The sequence below is a fragment of the Mytilus galloprovincialis genome, chromosome 11 (assembly GCF_965363235.1).
Source record: "Mytilus galloprovincialis chromosome 11, xbMytGall1.hap1.1, whole genome shotgun sequence".
Lineage (NCBI taxonomy): Eukaryota > Metazoa > Mollusca > Bivalvia > Mytilida > Mytilidae > Mytilus > Mytilus galloprovincialis.
The window spans coordinates 4,409,399-4,432,439 of NC_134848.1; the positions used below are offsets into that span (position 1 = coordinate 4,409,399).

The following is a 23,041-nucleotide window of genomic DNA, read 5'->3' on the forward strand; positions in this document are numbered from 1 at the left end:
ATTTAAAAAAATTAATTACCAAAATTTAGAAACCTTTGAAATTTACATTATACTAGAACACACCTGCGAAATCGCGGGCATATACAGCTTGTGAACTGTTGTAGGATGATTTTTTGTAAAAGATATTATGTATGGAGAATTTCATAAAAGGTATCAAAAGCCCTCTCCCTTTTCCCAAAGTCCGATATTTGTTTCCTTTCTGTTAAATTCAATTATTTTCTTGTGTCTGGCCCCATACCACAATTATTCCTCTGCTTTATTACAATGCTTCTTTTTGGTAAAAGTCAAATCAAATTAAAAATTTGCACCGTTTCAAACATGAAATAAATGTAACTGCTTTTATATAGATCATTATTAGTCTTAATAAAATATGCTTCTAGGTCAATCCATCAGTACTTTTTTTCTTTTTAGAGCCTTATTAACATGCCAATGGTAGGATCTGAATCATGTATAAATGACTAAGACCGACTAAGGCTAATTTGAAGGGTGGTCGGAGGGGTCCTGATCCCGAAATCCCGGGCTTATAACCATGAAATCCCGAGATGCAGAATTTAAAGAAATTCATATCCCGAAATCGAAAAATATATTCCCGGATCCCGTAAGGATAAATCCCCAAATACCGAGCTTAAAAACACCGAACCCGACGCCTCTTGTCCTCTTTAAGGATGTATAATAGTTGTGATTCTTGCGATCTAAACACCATGATATGGAGAACACTCTGAATGGCTTATTTATTTTTCATTTTTGTTATCCATCATTCGATTGGTTGTACTTGTGTCACAGGTTTTACTTATTTTAATATATTATGCAATTGGTATATTTAATCTTAAATTGTAAACATTTCAAAGAAAACAGTAGACAGAATACAGATAGTCTCTATATATTAAAGTAGTATAATCGTAGTTTACATGTAGATAAATGCGAGAAATAATTGTCCTTTATAGGGAGCTATAATAGTTGTGGTGCCTGCGATCTAAACACCATGATATGAAGAAAGCTCTGATTGGCTTATTTATTTTTCATTTTTGTTATCTATCATACGATTGGTTGTAATTGTGCATGTTCAAACCAGAAGTCTTATCTATGACTAAAAGTCAGTCCGATGACGGAATCATATCCGGACTTCTTTTTTGTCGTTTTTCTCCCAAAATAACTAAATCTGAATAATCATAAGAATGGATGACAAATGCGACTATGCATGTTACCTATAGGACACAGAGGCATGACGATTGATCTGTTGTGGAAGGAAGAGAAGCGACACATAAAATGAGGTCTTCTCGTTTAATAGTATAGATAGTATTTAGCAATCTGTAATTATTTACAGCTGATTAAAGATTGCCTACAATTTAACGGTACTAAGTTAAATACATATATTTAACGTAGTTGCCATAATACTACAATTTCATGATGCTCCAGTTAATGATGCTTTCCGAAATAAATAAAATAATTGCTTAAGGTCTTTTTTGAACAATTATACATGAGTTTTGTTTAAACTGTTTCCTTTTCATTAAGTTTAGATTATTTTAACGTTATTACATTTGGCATCCATCGTGAACCGGTCAATAAACTAGTATTATCTGTGGTACGCATTCTCAATCTCCAGCAGAATTGCTCATGCTACAGGTGTTCAATGTTTAATTATGTCAATTTTTTTACTTTTACGTTCAAGCTGGTCATAGCCGTGATCGCCTAGTCAATGGTACTGAAATACATAACTGTGATATTAACAGTGCCAAGTTCAAACCTAGTACCCGAATTGAATTTTTTTCATTGTAATTTTTTTTCTCAACAAACATATTGTTTTAATCTTAGAGGTATTATATACTTCATGTTTATTTAAAGGTGATGATTTTGTTTCTGGTTTTACAGTCAATGTAGTAGTTTTACGGTGGTAACTTATATATCACACTCTATTCAAATAAGAGACCGTTCAATGTTGACTTGATGTATATTTGGACCATTTATAATCAAACAAAGAAAAAAATATTGATAGTACGATATCAATATAAGACTAAAACCATAAGTAAGCATTTGCCATGATGAAAAGGTAAAGTCTTTGTACGATAAAAGGGACAACTGTGATGGGCATATGGATATTTATTTTATCAAGGAATTGTACTAATATTTACAATTCCTTGATTCTCTTGTGTTTGGAACTAGTGTGTAATAGCCACAATCGTATAAAGACCCATCGGTTCATTATAACGATGTTGAAAATCAACCGATGTTCAAACCTGACATCGTGAATAAACTCTTAAGATATTTCCATCTGCTATATAGCTATACTCAAGTACGTTCAAATGTAGAACATAATCTTCCTTAAAAAAAATGCCAAAACCAAAACAATTTAAATATATTTGAAAAGAACATGGAAAAAACCAGACATAGTATATATATTTTATTAGATAACAAAAGCGAATTATCTCTGAGATAGAAATACAGTTTATTGACATGTATTGACAGTTGTGCGCTTTAAGAGTGTTATTTAAGTATTAATTTATATCAGCACTCATGGTATAGTGGTATCATGCATAGACTGAAGACTCTACTGTTTATGAAGAAAATATGCGCAAGTTCGAACTCTACATATGCCACTCGTTTTTGAGGATAAAAAGTTAAAAGTTTAAAGTTATAAATAAGATGTCTTAAGTTAACCAAGTGGTCAGTGTCAAATTTTTTAATTTTTTGAAATACTAAGGCTTTTCTACCTCAGGCATAGATTACCTTAGCTGTATTTGGCAAAACTTGTAGAAATTTTGGTCCTCAATGCTCTTCAACTTCGTACTTTATTTGGCATTTTTAACTTTTTGGGATTCAAGCGTCACTGATGAGTCATTTTTAGACGAAACGCGCGTCTGGCGTTTATACTATATTTAGTCCTGGTATCTATGATGAGTTTATTTGATTCTTGAAAAATAATCTACTGTTAGAACCATAGACTGACGTCAGAGAAATTGGTTAAGCTTGTGAGAACTAAAGGGTAAAACTTTGCATCCATTTTCCAGCTGTTACTTAACATCAAATATGTTATTGTATTAAGCATTTAGATTCAATTCCCCCATTACTTCAATGCAATTTTATCATTAATAAAGGGCGAATATTTATATTTATTCCCTTTATTTGACTGCCAACTTTTAATTATTTTCTCATTACAATTCTCTTAATGGTCTACTGGATAATTCTTGAAGGGTCATGACCAGCATTTAAGAGAGCAGTACAGATCGATCGGTATAAGTGTCATTTCATTCACTTCCTGGTTAAAATCGAAAATGAAATGTAGACAATTCACTCGGACAATTATCCATCATATACATTTCCTAATACTAGTATTAGGAAAAAAGAGCAAACCACCAAAACTTAACATTGACCAATAATCCTGAAAATATGATTAGGGTCAGAGGAAACATGCCAGTCGGACATCTACACCTTACAACCATACCATAGACCAAATGCATCTGATCTATTGTTACAGAGCTAATATCCACACAACGCATTGACCAATGGATTATGAAAATGAGACCATGTCAGATGACACCTGCCAGTGGGACATGTACACCTTACAATCACTTCATACATCAAATATAGTTGACATATTACTTATAGGATCTGTGATACTGACTTCACCAGGAAAACTCATCCTTGATCATAGAAGCATTAAAATCAGGCCAGGGTCAGATGACTCAAGCCAGACGGATATTTGTATTGTTGCTATCATTTTATACACTAAATATAGTTGACGTATTGATAATAGTATCTTAAAAAATGCCTAATCATAAAAAATAGCATTGACAATTTAAATGAACCATGAAAATGAGGTTATGTTCAGTGAGACGTGTAGACGCTACATTATTTCCACTCACCAAATGTAGTTGACTTGTTGCTTATAGCATGTATAGTATTTGAGATACGAACTTGACCATGTAAACATAACCTTGATCATTGATTTATGAATAGAGGTAAAGGTCAGGTGAATCCTGTCCGACTGTCAAAGGAACCAGCTATATATCATATTACCAATCATAAGAGAGAAATTCACATTTTAAGCTTCATAAAATAGTTTAACGCCACCAGTAACAAGTGAAACGGCGAGCTACTGCTCACTGATGATACCCCTGCCGCAAGTGGATAATATTAATAGTGTAACAATATGCAAGTGTTCGGTAAACAGGAAGTTGTTGAGTGATGAATCTAAAAACGCATCACACGGTATAGCTGACTTATATAAATCCTGAAACCAAATTTCAGAAATCCTTGTATTATAGTTCCTGAGAAAAATGTGACGAAAGTTTCATGGGACGGACTGACAGACAGAGGTAAAACAGTATACCCCCCTTTTTTGAAAGCGGGGGTATAATTAGTCAATGAACTATTGACACAGATAAAGTAGACGACTGACAAAGTAATTAGTCAATGAACTATTGACACAGACAAAGTAGACGACGGACAAAGTAATTAGTCAATGAACTATGGACACAGATAAAGTAGACGACTGACAAAGTAATTAGTCAATGAACTATTGACACAGATAAAGTGGACGACTGACAAAGTAATTTGTCAATAAACTATTGACACAGATAAAGTAGACGACTGACAAAGTAATTAATTAAAGAACTATTGACACAGATAAAAGTAGACGACTGACAAAGTAATTAGTCAATGAACTATTGACACAGATAAAAGTAGACGACGGACAAAGTAACTAGTCAATAAACTATTGACACAAATAAAGTAGACGACTGACAAAGTAATTAGTCAATGAACTTTTGCCACAGATAAAGTAGACGACGGACAAAGTAGTTAGTCAATAAACTATTGACACCGATAAAGTAGACGACTGACAAAGTAATTAGTCAATGAGCTATTGACACAGATAAAAGTAGACGACTGACAAAGTAATTAGTCAATGAACTATTGACACAGATAAAGTAGACGACTGACAAAGTAATTAGTCAATGAACTATTGACACAGATAAAGTAGACGACTGACAAAGTAATTAGTCAATGAACTATTGACACAGATCAAAGTAGACAACGGACAAAGCAATTGGTCAATAAACTATTGACACAGATAAAGTGGACGACTGACAAAGTAATTAGTCAATGAACTAAGGAGTGAATGTTTTGCATTGTTTACATGTTTAAATATTACAGATCCATGAAATGCACACCCGGGTCTTATATATCTAATGACTTTCCAGATTGGACATGAATTTAACCACTATATCATCAACAAGTTATGGTAGCAAATGTAGTTCATCGTATTTAATTTCCACAGGTAAAACTTTTAAAAGAAGTTTAAGTTCTCATTGTTTTGTGTCAACTGTAAAAGTAGACTCTGAAGATGAGGTAAAAAAAAACCAATACATATTGCTGATTTTGGATGACCGACTGGCAAATGACTCAAACTGTAAGAATTGCTCACATCGGCTATATGAAAGTATAAGGATATGAAAGGGGGACTACAAAAAAAGGCATGTAATCATTGCACTTAGTGACCCTCTAAAAGTTGGAATATACTAATTGGAATAAATTCAGGGAGGCAGTCATGACTTTTCATTTTTAAAACCAAATCCCGCATGAAAAATAAACATCTGTAAAGAGAGTGATTAAATTTTGAAAGAATGCTCTAATACTGCTTTGTTATTAAACAAACAGCCAAACATCTCCAAAGGGATTAATAATAATTCGAAAGGTATGTGCCTACTGCTTTGTAATCAAACTAGATACATAACAATATGATAAATGTCCTGTACCAAGTCAGGAATATGGCAGTTCTGATCTAATAGTTCGTTTCTGTGTATGTTGAGTTGTTTTTTGTTTTTTGTTGCACTCTAGTGTTTTGTTGTTTTGTTGTTTTCCTGTTATAGTTGATGTTATTCCCTCGGTTTAGTTTGTAACCCGGATTTGTTTTCTCTCAATCAATTTATGACTTTTGAACAGCGTTATACTACTGTTGCCTTTATTTTTTAAAGATAATAACATTATGATTACTGGTCAATCCCATGAAATATAAAAAATCCAAGTTGCACAGTTATGTAAAAAAGGAATCAAGATGACACATTGTTAAATAATCTACCCTTAATCATATATTGTACCAAGGTTAGCATAACATTTAGGATTTATTTGATACGGAACATAAAGACAAAGCTCTTTTTTATTATGTCATATAAAGGCCTTTAGATATCAAAATACTTACCAGATTTCACTTGTTTTCTCCGACGTACCTGAAAATATAATAATTGTAAGCATCAATTCATTTCAAAGATGTGAGTTAAATCTATCATTGATCCATGTTATCTGAAAACAAGCTCATACAGTTATTACAGAAGTAAAGGGCTCAGACCAGATTCAAAAGAAATGTTCAAATCATTCATTGTTAAGGGCATTAGCTATGATCAATTCCCACATTCAATATTTTAAACTAATTGCTAATTGAATGGTTACACATGTGTTAGACGTGTTCAGCTTAAAAAACGAAAACAAAGTTGAGAATGTGTCCCCATGGACACATATGATGCCCCAGCTTGCATGCAACATTATAAAGGGACATAACTAAAGAACAATAAAAGTGATGCTACCCAAATGTGTACTTTATCTGAGTTTTATGGAAATAAGTATTGTGTAAAGGTTTCATAATGTTTGGTTTGGGCAAACTTAAGTTTAAAAAACATTGTGTATAAGTTTCAAAACATTTGGTTGAGGCAAACTTAAGTTAGAGAACGGAAACTTAAAATTTTGTAATTTTTCCATTGATCAAGGGGCATAACTCTAAAACGGTTAGAGCAACGCTATCAAAGTAAACTTGATCTGTATTTTGTGGTAATAAGCATTGTGTATAAGTTTCATAATATTTGGTTGAGACAAGCTTAAGTTAAATAACAGAAACTAAAAAATTTGCATTTTTTCCCTTTATAAAGGGGCATAAATCTAGAATGGTTAAAGTGACGCCACTAAAATTCAACCTTGATTTGTGTTTTGTGTAATAAGCATTGTGTATAAGTTTAATAACATTTGGTTGAGGCAAACTAAAGAGAACAGAAACCAATTTTGGGACGTACGGACGTCAGTACAGACGGACAAAGGCAAAAATTAATGCCCCCTAAAAATAGTAAACATTGGAAATGAAACAAGGGTGAACCATTTGGATTGGATCCATAACAAAACATTCTTATACAGTTAATATTTTATAACATTATTTTTTTAAACCTATAATTTGAAATCAAGCAGACCAACAAAAATCCAATTGCACATGGTCAATATCTATTTATGTTTATACATAGATATAAAAAGATGTGGTATGTGGGCCAAAGAGACAACTCTCCATCCAAATTTGTAAAAGTAAGCCATTATAGGTTAAACTATGGCCTTCAAACAGGAGCTTTGGCTGACACCGAACAGCAAGCTATAAAGGGCCATAAAAATGACTAGTGTAAAACCACTCTAATAGGAAAACCAACGGTCTAATCTATATAAAAACGAGAACCGAGAAACAAAAATGAAACAAATTAATAAACGACAACCACTGAACATCAGGTTTCTGACTCGGACAGGTGTAAATAAATGCAGCGGGTTTAAACATTTTAATAGGCGCCAACCTTCACCCTAACCTGAAACAATAGTGTAACATAACAACATTGACACACTATAAAATATCAGTTGAAATGGCTTAACCCAATCAAAAGAGATATTAACAAAAACAAGTGAACATACACTGAACGAATATTTTTAATCTTTGACACAATGAAATTATAAAATTAATGTTAGATGTAAAACTATATCAGAAAGACAACAATAACCTTGGACAAAATGCTGCCAAATTAAATTACGTATACAGGTAAATAAAAACATTTTTTTGTTGTAAGGTAAACATGGAGTGATGAAAATATTTTTTACAAAATAAATAATTGTGTTGTTCATACATTCGTATGTTTATATCTGGTCATATGACCGTCAGCAGTCTTAAGAGGTCATCTCAATGGTCAATTAGACTAGAATATACATGAAAAGCTAATACATATTATTATGTCTATGCATTGTTAATTGTTTATTATAAAGTTTTTGTAATTTGGATATACGTTTTTGTAAATTTAAATCCAATATGAGAATTTGAGTCAAACTGTTGAACATAAATTTGACAGCTAATGTCCATTTAAAAACTAAACCATCTCATCCTTTCCAAGCATAGTACAACACACTGAATTTTCTCGCCTGCTTTACTTATCTTGATTGCATTTATGTTGACCATGTTGTGAGTCTGTAATTTGAAAGTTTTACTCAAAGATTGATTCCATATAAGCTTAACCTTATCAAAGATCAATGTAGAAAAGTATCACAAAAGTACCATACTCAAAGACAAATTAAATAAAAAGCTCGTTGTCTTGTGTGTGATGTATTATGTAATAATCATAATAGTTTCTGAGATACACAACTTCGAAACAAACTAGAATCTTTAACCTGATATGATATTGCATATATGTCTCTATTAAGTCTTGGTACTTTCCGATGATATTTTAGGTCAAGGTCAGATGAACACTACAAAACAGACAAGTTCACAATAAAACCACACCAAATGCCAATTAAAGAAATATATGAAAAGATAAATACAATTGCATCAGTCCATTGCAGTAGTTACTTACCACACATAATTTATGTGTTGTTACTTCCATTTCTCTCAATCCGTTGTCCAATTCTGCGAAACTGATTTCATAATTCTCTTTCAAATGAATAAGTGTCAAAAATTTGACCATCTGTGTATTTGTTGGGTAATTCTCTACCATATCACTCCATACCATCTCTTCCATTCCAAGATGGAGAGCCAATTCATGTAGCATATGTGCCTCACAATGATTAGACAGACGAAGCAACTCTGTGTTACTTGGGATCTGAGATAATGCATCTTCACTCAAACCTTAAATGAATTTAAAAACACATACATGTATGATTTGTAAAGAAAGTACGTTAATATACTGTGATAAGATGTGATAACTATTCAACATTGGAAGTTATTGGGTACACAATATTATCAACATATGCAGTAATCTAATTCTAATTTCTTCCAATCTATGTTCACAAAATACACCTAAATGTATTCTCTTAAATATAGCACATATTTTTATCTGTCGACAGCAATCGTAGACAATTTACTCATAAGACATATAGGATATATTTTAGTAATTTCCAGTAATTACTCTTAACCAAAATTGCAAATCATATATTTTAAATTGAAAGTTTCTAATACATATATCTTTTTGTAATTGTATAAGCACAGATGGTTAAAATCCATTACTTTTCCAAAGAAGTTTCAATCTGAATTATGTGAAATATCATTGTATTGTTTGAATGTCATCAGCACAAAATTAAAGCTTATCAGTAGCATGGTTTAGGTCATGAGATTGGAATTAAATTGGATATTTTAATAAGATAAATGTTAACTCTGGTCAATAACATGGAAGTGCAGAGAGATTAATGATACATTTACCTGGACAATTAGCATCACACTGCTTTTGTTCCTGTAAAATAGAAAATAACTCTACAATTCCAGTATTTGTATAATTCCATGTAAACAACCTACTTGCTTGTCGGTCCACAAAAAACATTTCATTTTGTTAAATGTGTGAAACTAATGACAAAAGCAGACATAATAAAAAAAGACAATATTGACAAATGCTGATAGTTACTACAAGTCAGGTAAATATTATAAATGTTAATCCACTCCTCTACCTTACAAAAAAACAAGGTTTAAACAAAGAGGTGTCATAGAAAAGTTATCATCCTTTGTCCCTCTGTCTGATACATTCGTCTATCGCTGTTTAGTTACTATCATACCAACATCAACAAGTTTGTACAGATATAAATTTGTCTCTGAATGTATAAACATTTTTACGTAACAACTTTAAGAGCTTAATATGTAACATATATTTTACTCATTGTTGAAGATCTTACGGCAACCTAAAGGTGCTTAATGTTACGTCATTTGGTTTATGGTAGGGAGTTGTCGCGTTGACAAGCATATACCATATCATATTTCTTACATATTGTTGAAAGATTGAATGTCTAACATATAATGCAAATAAAGTAAATATCTTATCCAATAAGGGAACTTGGCCACATATGCGCAAAAATTTCTAAATTTCACGCAGTGATGTTCTTATAAAAGTATTTACATACCTTTTTCTTGTTCCAAATACGCCAGTTATTTTTAATGTTTTCTCCGTGTTTACAAAGACATTCCTCAGTCTCGGAGACCAACTTGTTTTCTGAAGTGAAACAGTTTAATGTCGAGCAGGAGTACTCGGTGAGGAAGGGTAACTTGCTGCTGGCTTTACAATCAATGGAGGACTGATAAAATTCGGAGATTCTTTCTAAAGTAACAAACAAACAATCCCGGACACTGGTGGCTATATCAGGTATTATCAAGCCCTTGGAGCGCTTGTGGACTAGGTACAGTAAGATCTTATTTCCTTCTACACAGACAACAATATCATGCTCTTTATCAAATGATAACCCAACAATACCAGAAAACATAAGTTTCCGTCCTTGGTATTCTTTTAATGTCCACATACTCAGACATGCACATATTAGACGGTTTGGTAAGGCTGGAGGTATGATGGTTCCTTTGAAAACAAAGGCCAAACTAACAGTCCTCTCTGGTGTACATTCTTGTGTCAAGTAATCTGTATTATTTTTTTGTGTAAGCATACAGGGTACAAAGAAGTTTTCTATTGGTAGACGACTTCCTGTTTTTGTATCATATCTCCGTTGTTCAGATACGATATCTAGATGTATCAGCATATCAAATATGTACTCTTTAAATGGTAAAATCTGGCGGAATTCTTCTTGTTCCCAAATCTGGTAGAGGTCTACTTTTTGTATCATTCCATTTTCAGACATTTTTCTGAAGGTTTTCCTTGTTTTATTTTCCTTGGGCCAAAATGCAACATCTATAAAAATGAAACAAAGAATATGTTATATGACTTAAAATATAGTTTTTATCATGAGGTAATACCGGTCTATAAAAGCTAAATGATCAAACAATTGGTATCGCTCACTTAGATCATCACTGGAAAAAAACAATTTATCCTAATATTTCAATTAAATGTCTTTTATATCAGAATAGTTATCAAAAGTACCAGGATTATAATTTTATACGCCAGTCGCGCGTTTTTTTACACATTTTTTTTGTCTAGTCTGTTATAACGGGATTTGGTGATCAAAGTTGAATCATTTCCCATTTGGAAGAAAATAATCTGAAACAAGGCTTGCATGTGCTGTGGGAAAACTGCGAGTTTTCAAATGTTTGCATGATTTCTACATGTTTTCTGTAGAAGAAACACTAAGAATGATGTATGGCAGTCATCCATGATGACATCTTGTCAGTCAATTACTGTCGTTCATATTTATATTTTCCAGCTTTTATCACATAAAGTTTACTCCTCAGTTACTATTTATTCTAAGTACATGAAGTAAACAAATATTTAGAATGTCTATTACCATGATTACCTTGATTAAATACATTCCTTTTGGGTGGGTAATTTATTAGTTTTGAGGTTAGTTCCCAAGCTGTGATCCTTTTGGGTGGGTAATTTATTAGTTTTGAGGTAAGTTCCCAAGCTGTGATCCTTTTCGGTGGGTAATTTATTAATTTTGAGGTAAGTTCCCAAGCTGTGATCCTTTTGGGTGGGTAATTTATTAGTTTTGAGGTAAGTTCCCAAGCTGTGATCCTTTTGGGTGGGTAATTTATTAGTTTTGAGGTAAGTTCCCAAGCTGTGATCCTTTTGGATGGGTAATTTATTAGTTTTGAGGTAAGTTCCCAAGCTGTGATCCTTTTGGGTGGGTAATTTATTAATTTTGAGGTAAGTTCCCAAGCTGTGATCCTTTGGGTGGGTAATTTATTAGTTTTGAGGTAAGTTCCGAAGCTGTGATCCTTTTCGGTGGGTAATTTATTAGTTTTGAGGTAAGTTCCCAAGCTGTGATCCTTTGGGTGGGTAATTTATTAGTTTTGAGGTAAGTTCCCAAGCTGTGATCCTTTTGGGTGGGTAATTTATTAGTTTTGAGGTAAGTTCCCAAGCTGTGATCCTTTTCGGTGGGTAATTTATTAGTTTTGAGGTAAGTTCCCAAGCTGTGATCCTTTGGGTGGGTAATTTATTAGTTTTGAGGTAAGTTCCCAAGCTGTGATCCTTTTGGGTGGGTAATTTATTAGTTTTGAGGTAAGTTCCCAAGCTGTGATCCTTTTGGGTGGGTAATTTATTAGTTTTGAGGTAAGTTCCCAAGCTGTGATCCTTTTCGGTGGGTAATTTATTAGTTTTGAGGTAAGTTCCCAAGCTGTGATCCTTTGGGTGGGTAATTTATTAGTTTTGAGGTAAGTTCCCAAGCTGTGATCCTTTTGGGTGGGTAATTTATTAGTTTTGAGGTAAGTTCCCAAGCTGTGATCCTGTGGGTGGGTAATTTATTAGTTTTGAGGTAAGTTCTCAAGCTGTGATCCTTTTGGATGGGTAATTTATTAATTTTGAGGTAAGTTCCCAAGCTGTGATCCTTTTGGGTGGGTAATTTATTAGTTTTGAGGTAAGTTCCCAAGCTGTGATCCTTTTGGGTGGGTAATTTATTAGTTTTGAGGTAAGTTCCCAAGCTGTGATCCTTTTGGATGGGTAATTTATTAGTTTTGAGGTAAGTTCCCAAGCTGTGATCCTTTTCGGTGGGTAATTTATTAATTTTGAGGTAAGTTCCCAAGCTGTGATCCTTTGGGTGGGTAATTTATTAGTTTTGAGGTAAGTTCCGAAGCTGTGATCCTTTTCGGTGTTTAATTTATTAGTTTTGAGGTAAGTTCCCAAGCTGTGATCCTTTGGGTGGGTAATTTATTAGTTTTGAGGTAAGTTCCCAAGCTGTGATCCTTTTGGGTGGGTAATTTATTAGTTTTGAGGTAAGTTCCCAAGCTGTGATCCTTTTCGGTGGGTAATTTATTAATTTTGAGGTAAGTTCCCAAGCTGTGATCGTATATATAAAGAAGACATTTATGTTAAATACACTAAATGTGAATATTTTTCCTTGACAAATACATGAAATATGATATTTATAAAATAGGGGCGAGATATACCAGAGGGATATTCATACTCATAAACTGACATCGCCATGGCTAAAAAAAAAAGACAAACAGACAAATATGATATTTATAAAATAGGGACGAGATATACCAGAGGGACATTCAAACTCACAAACTGACATCGCCATGGCTAAAAAAAAAAAGACAAACAGACAAATATGATATTTATAAAATAGGGACGAGATATACCAGAGGGACATTCAAACTCATAAACTGACATAGCCATGGCTAAAAAAGAAAATTTGTGAGGGTTCCGCGGAACCCAGTGTCTCGCCTACTTTTGCTGTTAATCACACACTCATCAAAAATGATGAAAAAAATCAATAAAATTATTCCTCACGATACTATCTTTTGATTGTCAGAAGCTTCTGTCCAAGTTAGGTAAAAATCCAGGCTAGTTTAAGAATCTTAAAAATGTTTTAAATACTTTAACTGCAGACTGTATGTAATGTTAACTGGAAGAAAAACTAAGTTCATTTTTAAGTAAAATACGGGAAAAATGGAAATTTTATTTTTACAAAATTTACTTCTGGATACTATCTTCTGATCATAAACAAGCTTCTGGCCAAGTTTCTTACAATTCCAGGATAGTTTAAGAAAGTTATCAAAATTTTAAAAACTTTAACCACAGAGTGAATGTAATGTTTCCTGGCAGAAAAAACTAAGTCCATTTATAAGTAAAATACGGAAAAAATGGAATTTTATTTTTACAAAATTCACTTCTGGATACTATCTTATGAACATAAAAAAAGCTTTCTGTCCCAGTTTCGTACAATTCAAGGATAGTTTAAGAAAGTTATTAAAATTTCAAAAACTTTAACCACAGAGTGAATATTTGTGGACGCCGCCGACGACGACGACGCCGACGCCGACGGAATGTAGGATCGCTATGTCTCGCTTTTCCGAATAAAGTCGAAGGCTCGACAAAAAAGACAAACAGACAAATATGATATTATAAAATAGTGGCAAAATATACCAGAGGGACATTCATACTCATAAACTGACATAGCCATGGCTAAAAAAGAAAAAGACAAACAGACAAATATGATATTATCAAATATTGCAAAATATACAAGAGGGACATTCAAACTCATAAACTGATATCGCCATGGCTAAAAAAGAAAAAGACAAACAGACAAATATGATATTATCAAATATTGCAAAATATACCAGAGGGACATTCAAACTCATAAACTGACATCGCCATGGCTAAAAAAGAAAAAGACAAACAGACAAATATGATATTATCAAATATTGCAAAATAGTCCAGAAGGACATTCAAACTCATAAACTGACATCGCCATGGCTAAAAAAGAAAAAGACAAACAGACAAATATGATATTTATATAATAGGGACGAGATATACCAGAGGGACATTCGTACTCATAAACTGACATAGCCATGGCTAAAAAAGAAAAAGACAAACAGACAAATATGATATTATCAAATATTGCATAATATACCAGAGGGACATTCATACTCATAAACTGATATCGCCATGGCTAAAAAAGAAAAAGACAAATATGATATTATCAAATATTGCAAAATATACCAGAGGGACATTCAAACTCATAAACTGACATCGCCATGGCTAAAAAAGAAAACGACAAACAGACAAATATGATATTATCAAATATTGCAAAATATACCAGAGGGACAATCAAACCCATAAACTGACATCGCCATGGCTAAAAAGAACTAGAGACTCTCAAGAGCCTGTGTCGCTCACCCTGGTCTATGGACACAGATAAATGCATAACAAAACTGTGTTTTGATGATGGTGATGTGTTTATAGATCTTACTTTACCAAACATTATTGTTGCTACAATTATCTCTATCTATAATGAACTTGCCCCAGTAATTACAGTGGAAAATATTTTCTAAAAATCTACAAAAATTTATGAAAAATGTAAAAAATTTTCTATAAAGGGCAATCACTCCTAAAGGGGTCAACTGACCATATCGGTCGTGTTGACTTATTTGTAAATCTTACTTTGCTGAACATTATTGCTTTTTACAGTTTATCTCTATCTATAATAATATTCAAGATAATAACCAAAAACTGCAAAATTTCCTTCAAATTACCATTCAGAGGCAGCAACCCAACAATTGTTTGTTCGATTCATCTCACATTTTCAGGGCAGATAGATCTTGACCTGATAAACAATTGAACCCCATTTCAGATTTTCTCTAAATGCTTGAATTTTTTAGTTATAAGCCAAAAACTGCAATTTACCCCTATTATCTACTTTTAGCCATGGCGGCCATCTTAGTTGGTTGACCGGGTCACCGGACACAATTTTTAAACTATATACCCCAATGATGATTGTGGCGAAGTTCTGTTTAATTTGGCCCAGTAGTTTCAGAGGAGAAGATTTTTGTAAAGGATTACTCAGATTTACAAAAAAATGGTTAAAAATTGACTATAAAGGGCAATAACTCCTAAAGGGGTCAACTGACCATTTCGGTCATGTTCACTCATTTGTTAATATTACTTTACTGAACATTATTGCTGTTTACAGTTTATCTCTATCTATTATAATATTCAAGATAATAACCAAAAACTGCAAAATTTCCTTCAAATTACTAATTTAGGGGCAGCAACCCAACAACGGGTTGTTCGATTCATCTGAAAATTTCAGGGCAGATAGATCTTTACCTGATTGACAATTATACCACTTGTCAGATTTGCTCTAAATGCTTTGGTTTTCAAGTTATAAGCCAAAAACTGCATTTTACCCCTATGTTCTATTTTTAGCCATGGCGACCATCTTGGTTGGTTGGCCGGGTCACCGGACACTATTTTGTAAACTAGATACCCCAATGATGATGGTGGCCAAGTTTGGTTTAATTTAGCCCAGTAGTTTCAGAGGAGAAGATTTTTTTTAAAGTTAACGACGACGGACGACGACGGACGACGTCGGACGCCGGACGCAAAGTGATGGGAAAAAAAGACAAACAGACAAATATGATATTATAAAATAGGGGCAAAATATACCAGAGGGACATTTAAACTCATAATTTGACATCGCCAGGGCTAAAAAAGAAAAAGACAAACAGACAAATATGATATTATAAAATAGTGCAAAATATACCAGAGGGACATTCATACTCATTAACTGACATCGCCATGGCTTAAAAACTAAAAAACAAACAGTACAAAGAACACAACATAGAAAACTAAAGACTATAAGCAACAATAACCTCACCAAAAACTTGTGGTAATCAGGGGCAAGCAGATCTGGCTCCACATGTGGCACCCACCGTGTTGCTCATTTTAGTGCAAAAGTGGTACCAAGTTTAATTCGGTAGGTTAAATTCGTGAAAAGGGTACGGGATTATAGATATGACATATGGAACATATCTGTTATCATCTGTGAAACGAATATTTCATAACGGTCAACCAACTCGTGATGGTGTCCGTAAAAATTTCTTTCAACTTTACCATTTGGAACTATTGGTTTAATTTAGCAGGAATTCATGCTCCATTGGTGAGGTCAGATTTCAGGTTGAAATTTGTTCCCAAATACAAATAGAAAGTGACGCAGTAACAACATGATGCGAGAACTAAGTATAAATATTTGATATTTCATGATCATGGAGAATAAATGTCTGTAGACTTAATCCAGGATATCTTCCATCTAAATACATATTTCATATAAATCTGTGAATAAAACTTGTTTTATCTTTTGACAAATATTTCAAAAATGGGAACCAATGAATAATTTAATTTGTAACACTAGACATCAATATGGACACTTATACCATTTTGCAAATTGTGTTTCATTTGTTGTCAAAATGCATTGATCCTGCAATAAAATTGAAAAAAAAGAAACATTAAATATATAACAAGAGGCTGTCACAACGACAGCAAACCGGATTTATTAATATTTATTTGTGTCCTGGCAATATCACAAAAACCATTACTGAAGAATGGTGAAAGTGAAAATTGTCAATATCAAATTTGACCTCCATTTTGTCATCAGTATCAACATATTAAAATTTGAAAAGCTTAGATTGAATGGTTCATGAGTAAATGCAACAACGTGAATGGAAACGCCATTTTACAATCTATCAAGAACTATAACTCCTGAACGGTAAAAGTCAAAATCATCATTATTGAACCTGACCTCTATTTTGCCATCAGTAATTAACAACATATAAAAATCTCAAAAGCTTTGGTTGAATGGTTCATGAGAAAATGCACGGACACGACTGGAAACACCATTTTTCAATCTTTCAAGAACCATAACTCCTGAACGGTAAAAGTCAAAATCGTCTTTATTGAACTTGACCTCTATTTTGTCATCAGTAACAACATATTAAAATTTGGGAGGCTTTGGTAGAACAGTTCATGCGTAAATGCATGGACACGACTGGAAACTCCATTTTTCAATCTTTCAAGAACCACAACTCCTGAACGGTAAAAGTCAAAATCGTCATTATTAAACTTGACCTCCATTTTGTCATCAGAAACAACATATAAAAATTTCAAAAGCTTTGGTTGAATGGTTCATGAGAAAATGCAAGGACACGACTGGAAACACCATTTTTCAATCTTTCAAGAACCATAACTCCTGAACGGTAAAAGTCAAAATCGTCATTATTAAACATGACCTCCATTTTGTCATCAGTAACAACATATTAAAATTTGGGAAGCTTTAGTAGAACAGTTCATGCATAAATGCACGGACACGACTGGAAACTTCATTTTTCAATCTTTCAAGAACCATAACTCCTGAACGGTTAAAGTCAAAATCGCCATTATTGAACTTGACCTTCATTTAGTTGTCAGTAACAACATATTAAAATGAAAAGCTTTGATTGAACGGTTCATGAGTTAATGCACGGACAACATTTGATTGCCGCCCGCCCGCCCGACTGCCCGGCCGCCCGCCGTACATCCCCAAATCAATAACCGACATTTTTGTCACAAAAATCCGGTTAAAAACTACACATTGTCTCAAAACATAATTGTGTTGGAAATCAACTCATAACGAGATAGAACTACTTGCATTCTCAAAGTTTTTTAGCATTGTTCAAATATATCTTATATTTTGAAACCATTTAGTTCTATAGTTATACCGATACCTTTATCATGTTTATACTAAATAAATATCAGTTTCAGTTTAAATTGAAAAAAATATATTATATTTAAGTTTCATAAAATTTTGATAAAGTAAACTTAAGTCGGAGAACAGAAACGAAATATTCTGCCTTGTTTCCATTTGTAAGAAGCATAACTCTAGAACGGTAAAAGGGAAGGCACCAAAATTCAAACTTGATCTTTGTTTTGTGGTAATAAGTATTTTGTATAGAATTCATAAAGTTTGGTTGAGGCAGGGACTTTCTATACTAACGGGACTAGTCACTTATAACGATATCTATACACATTATCAGACTGATCTCGGCCGTAGCTGATGTCACGTGACTTTATAGCAAATCATTTCACATTTTGAAGTATTTTACATAACTACAAATAAACTATATGTTCAAGTTTAAAAACATGGTTTTTATGAAATTTTATACATTTTGTCATTGCAAACTGCTTTTCATGTTTTTCAAAAGATTTCTCGTCTTTTAAATATTGATCTTTTAACTTGTGTGATATGGTAACCATTTTACACAACTGGGGTGTTCTTCAAAACGATACGTCTCAGTTAAATAATTCATCATTCTTTAAAAATCTTATATTTTGTGTCATCTTAAATCGCTATTAATCAGATTTTATATATACAGCTAATAATAATTATACAATTACAATGTACTGTGAAGTACGCAAATATATACTAGCATTGTATATCAGAACTAAGTTTATTGTTGGGTGGTAGCTTTAAATAGGCGGCTGAGTAATCAGTTAGTATAGAAAGTCCCTGGTTGAGGCAAACTTAAGTAAGAAAATAGAAACAAAAAATTCAGCAATTTTCCCATTTATAAATTAAAGGGACATACTCTAGTATAATAAAAGTGACGCCACACAATTCAAATTTGATCTAAGTATCTAAGTAAACTCCTCGGTTGCCTGCTGCCGTACATCACCAATTAAAAAACAACATTTTTATTCAGAAATCTGATAAAAAATTGCATGCATTTCACAATTTTTAACACTGTGGATAAAAAAAAAATTAATCTTTTTACTAATCATATTACATAAAAGTTCTCACATTCCAACAATAATATTAGTATATTATACTATCCAACAGTCTGTCACGCTCTAATAAAAGGTAGGTAAACACTTTTGGGATATTGGAACATTTTTAACTGCAATATATATATATTCACTACACAATGAAAATACATACACACCTGTGATAAAAGATCTCATAACTTCCACCATAAGAAGAGGGTTGATGATTACATTATCTCTCAGCTGGGGAGTATCGAAATAAACAATCTTCCCCAGGGAATGATGAAAATGTAGGAAATCAGTCAACTGCTCAGGGGACAGGACAGACACCTCGCTGATAGCATTTAATTCTTTAACTTCAGCCAATGACATTATTTGTTTTCCTTCTGCCACTAGTTCAGCGATCTCTAGCTCTAGTGGAACACAAGCATTGGGCATTCTTTCACCCCAGCATGGGTGGTCGAATGTAAGTTCTGTTATTGTTTTCTTCAGAACTTCTATTTCTGGGTCGGCTTGATCTTTGGCATTGACAAATATTAGAGGTCTAAGGACCAGATGATGTTTTCCCTCGTGGTCTTTAAACAACTCCTCAATTCCTCTGTAAAGCTCTTCACGTCTGGTCTCAATATTCTCCTGTTAAACATAAAAAGTTGACAGAATAATACACTGTATCGCACACCTGGTGATTTAAATGCATCTTCAATGGTGGAATAACAACAACAACAACAATACATTGTTTTAAGAGAGTTACACAATGAGTTAATCTTCCCTGAGGCCCTCATCGTGAAAATTCAAACATATACATTGCATACATTAGTATAAAAAGTCAAGTATGATAATAATGTTCAATACAACTTGATAAAATGTGATGAATAAATAAACATGATGACATAATCAGTTTTTAATATTATTTATACAGCTAGGTTGATTTCAATAAATGATCTGTTATAAATGTTGTATTTGAAAGAATTAACATTTGTAATATTTTTTCACGGTATTGGCAAATTATTCCACAAGAATGGTCTCGAATACGTAAAAAAGATTTTGAACAATTCTGTTCTTGGTTTAGGGAGTATGAGGTTTCCTTGAACAGCATTTCTCAAGGGGTATGTATTTCTGTCTGAAACATAATGAAACTTGTCAGTTAGATATGATGGGGCGTCATTTTTAATGCACTTAAATGTCATCACAAACTTGTGATATTTTATTCTCTGTTCAACTGTCAACCAGTTTAAGTGTTTGAATAAGGGCAAGAAAGAGCGAAAGGGTCGGTTTCTAGTATTAATCTAGCAGCTCTCTTTTGTAATTTTAATATCCTCACTGCTACAACTACTCCACACTTAACAACAATATCAATTAGTGGCAAGATAAAACCAATATAGAATAATTTTCTGTTGTCTAGATTTAAAATTTTTTTAATCTTTAATAGTAGATATATATAGTCTAGATGATATTTTTGAGCAGATCACATCAATTTGGTTTGTCCATGTGAGGGAAGGGTCAATTTGAATTCCTAAAATACCTTTGCATGTGGAAGATTGTATCACTTGATTGTTAATAGTTAAACAACTCTCATTGTAATGTAGCATTGCTCTTTGCTTCATTCCAATAATCATATATTTTGTTTTATTTTTATTGATGAACATATTGTTATCATCATGATCATTGCACCATTCCTCAACACCATGTACATCTTCTTGTACCTTTGACTGTAGAGTTTGATAACCATTACCAGAAAGATGTAAAGTTGAATCATAGGCATATAACAGTGAAAGAATTTTTCATATAAAAAGGAAGGTCGTTTATGTATAATATAAATAGAAGGGGGCCTAATATGGAGCCTTGGGGGACACCATACTTGATATAAAGTTTTTCAGAATGAGCATTACCAATTTGTACTTGTTGAGTTCTTTCATTCAAATATGATTTTTTTAAAAAACCAGCAGTATTATCAAATCCATAAATTTCAAATTTTTTTCAGAGAAAATCATGATCTACTACATCAAAAGCTTTCTTAAAATCCAACAGGACTGTTAAGTTGATATCACCATCATTAATAACGCGTTCTACAATTAGATTTATCTCAAATTTTCAAGTGACATACATCTTCTCTCAAACGTCAATTTTACACTTTTAACCTAGATCTCATACTTTCAAAGATAACAGACTGAAACTGTTATCAGTTGTTAAATCTTACCTTCCAAGGGAAATAAAATGAAAAGGGTATTTTGAAAGAAAAACTTGCTATTGATATTTTTGTTTGGTAATTCACTTTACCTACCTAGTAAAGAAACACAAGTAAACAACATAAGTCACAGTTAATAAGTTGGCAATAAATCTAAAACAGGTCAAGAGGGTATTTGCATGAACATATGGATATTGTTTAATTTCAATTTTTTGTTGATAAAATTGAACTTATTTTAAAACAAATCATAAATCGTCCTCATGCATTACCTGTCCCGATTTTATATTTCACCAACTCATCAACATTTGTATTACGTTTTGGAATTTCAAATATTTTGGCCTCCAACATCACTAAACTTTCATATTGTCAGCATATTTGTTGAAATAAAACTGACTTAAAAAGAAAATACAAACTTTAACATTTAAACTGAGCAATTGTTATAGTCAATAGACCATGCCCGAGAGTAACAAGGCAAAGAAAATACAAACTTTAACATTTAAACTGAACAATTGTTTAAAGTCAATAGACCATGACCGAGAGTGACACGGCAGAAAATCTCCATGACAATGAGATATATCAAATTGAATATTAATACAAATGCTAACCAATATCATTTTCTTATCTATAAGTGTTTCTTCATATATTGTACTCTAGTTATAGTCCCTGTAATCTGATCTTAAGTCTATTACCCACAAATCAATTAGGATCTTTTTTTCTTTCGAAAGTGTAGCTTTATACGAAGTTTGGTCAAGTTAAGACATATGGGCATATTATCATCATGTAAGCAGTTTTTACACATTATTCAAGTGTTTCAAATGGCAATGACTTACTACTATATTTCTAACATAAGATCACTCACCATTGGTACTTTGTCCTTGTGAGTGGCAACAAACAAGATTTTTGGTATGCCTGCATATACAACCTTACAATAGGTCAGGATGGAATTGACCCAATATTGCAAGAATACTACAAAATAAAATCAAAATCTGTCATAAAAAAAGTATAAACCAGAGGCTCTAAAGAGCCTGCGTCTCTCACCTTGGTCTATGTGAATATTAAACAAAGGAAGCAGATGGAATACAAATTCATGAACAAATTTAACAAGTAATTCCATTCCCCTACTTACTTTTTTAGGCATAACATATAAGGAAATAAATCTGGATGGTGTATGAAGAAAAATTTCATCAAAACTACAATTTTAGTCTTTGGGTAGATATTTTGAGAAATCAAGTATGTAAACATTCTAACATTAAATATGTTTTTTGGTTTACTCATTATAAAACAATCTGACTTTCTATAGGAAAACATTGTTGTTAACATTGCTTAATGACAAGGCCATTAATTGTGAATTTGACAATACATTGCTTAACTTACTTTTACAACAAATAAACATATTTTGACACAAGTAAGGATAACATTTGTTTTTGCTGCTATTTAATACAAAGTTTTAACAAAAATAGAATTAAGGAATAACAACAATAGTGCACACACTGAAATTTCTCGCCTTCTTTACTAACCATTTATATTATGTTGATAGTCCTAAATATGAAGTTTTACTACAACTATCACAAAAAACTTAGCATGATCCAAGAAAATGAGGTCAAGGTCAGATAAACCAAACAGAAATACATGT

The 23,041-nt window shown here is 32.7% G+C and overlaps 1 protein-coding gene and 1 long non-coding RNA gene across 2 annotated transcripts in view; both read right to left on the reverse strand.

The window, feature by feature from the left end:
- Window positions 1-23,041, reverse strand: part of LOC143051559 (uncharacterized) — a 428,761-nt gene that overhangs the window by 58,328 nt on the left and 347,392 nt on the right. The window lies entirely within an intron of this gene.
- Window positions 1-23,041, reverse strand: part of LOC143051534 (uncharacterized) — a 204,656-nt gene that overhangs the window by 8,206 nt on the left and 173,409 nt on the right. Inside the window, exons 7-12 of the mRNA XM_076224426.1 lie at window positions 22,268-22,374; window positions 19,403-19,856; window positions 10,168-10,940; window positions 9,479-9,509; window positions 8,637-8,908; window positions 6,197-6,224 (exon numbers count right to left, since the gene is read on the reverse strand). Coding sequence (XP_076080541.1) covers window positions 6,197-6,224; window positions 8,637-8,908; window positions 9,479-9,509; window positions 10,168-10,940; window positions 19,403-19,856; window positions 22,268-22,374 — 1,665 coding nt within the window. The remainder of the gene's footprint in view (window positions 1-6,196; window positions 6,225-8,636; window positions 8,909-9,478; window positions 9,510-10,167; window positions 10,941-19,402; window positions 19,857-22,267; window positions 22,375-23,041) is intronic.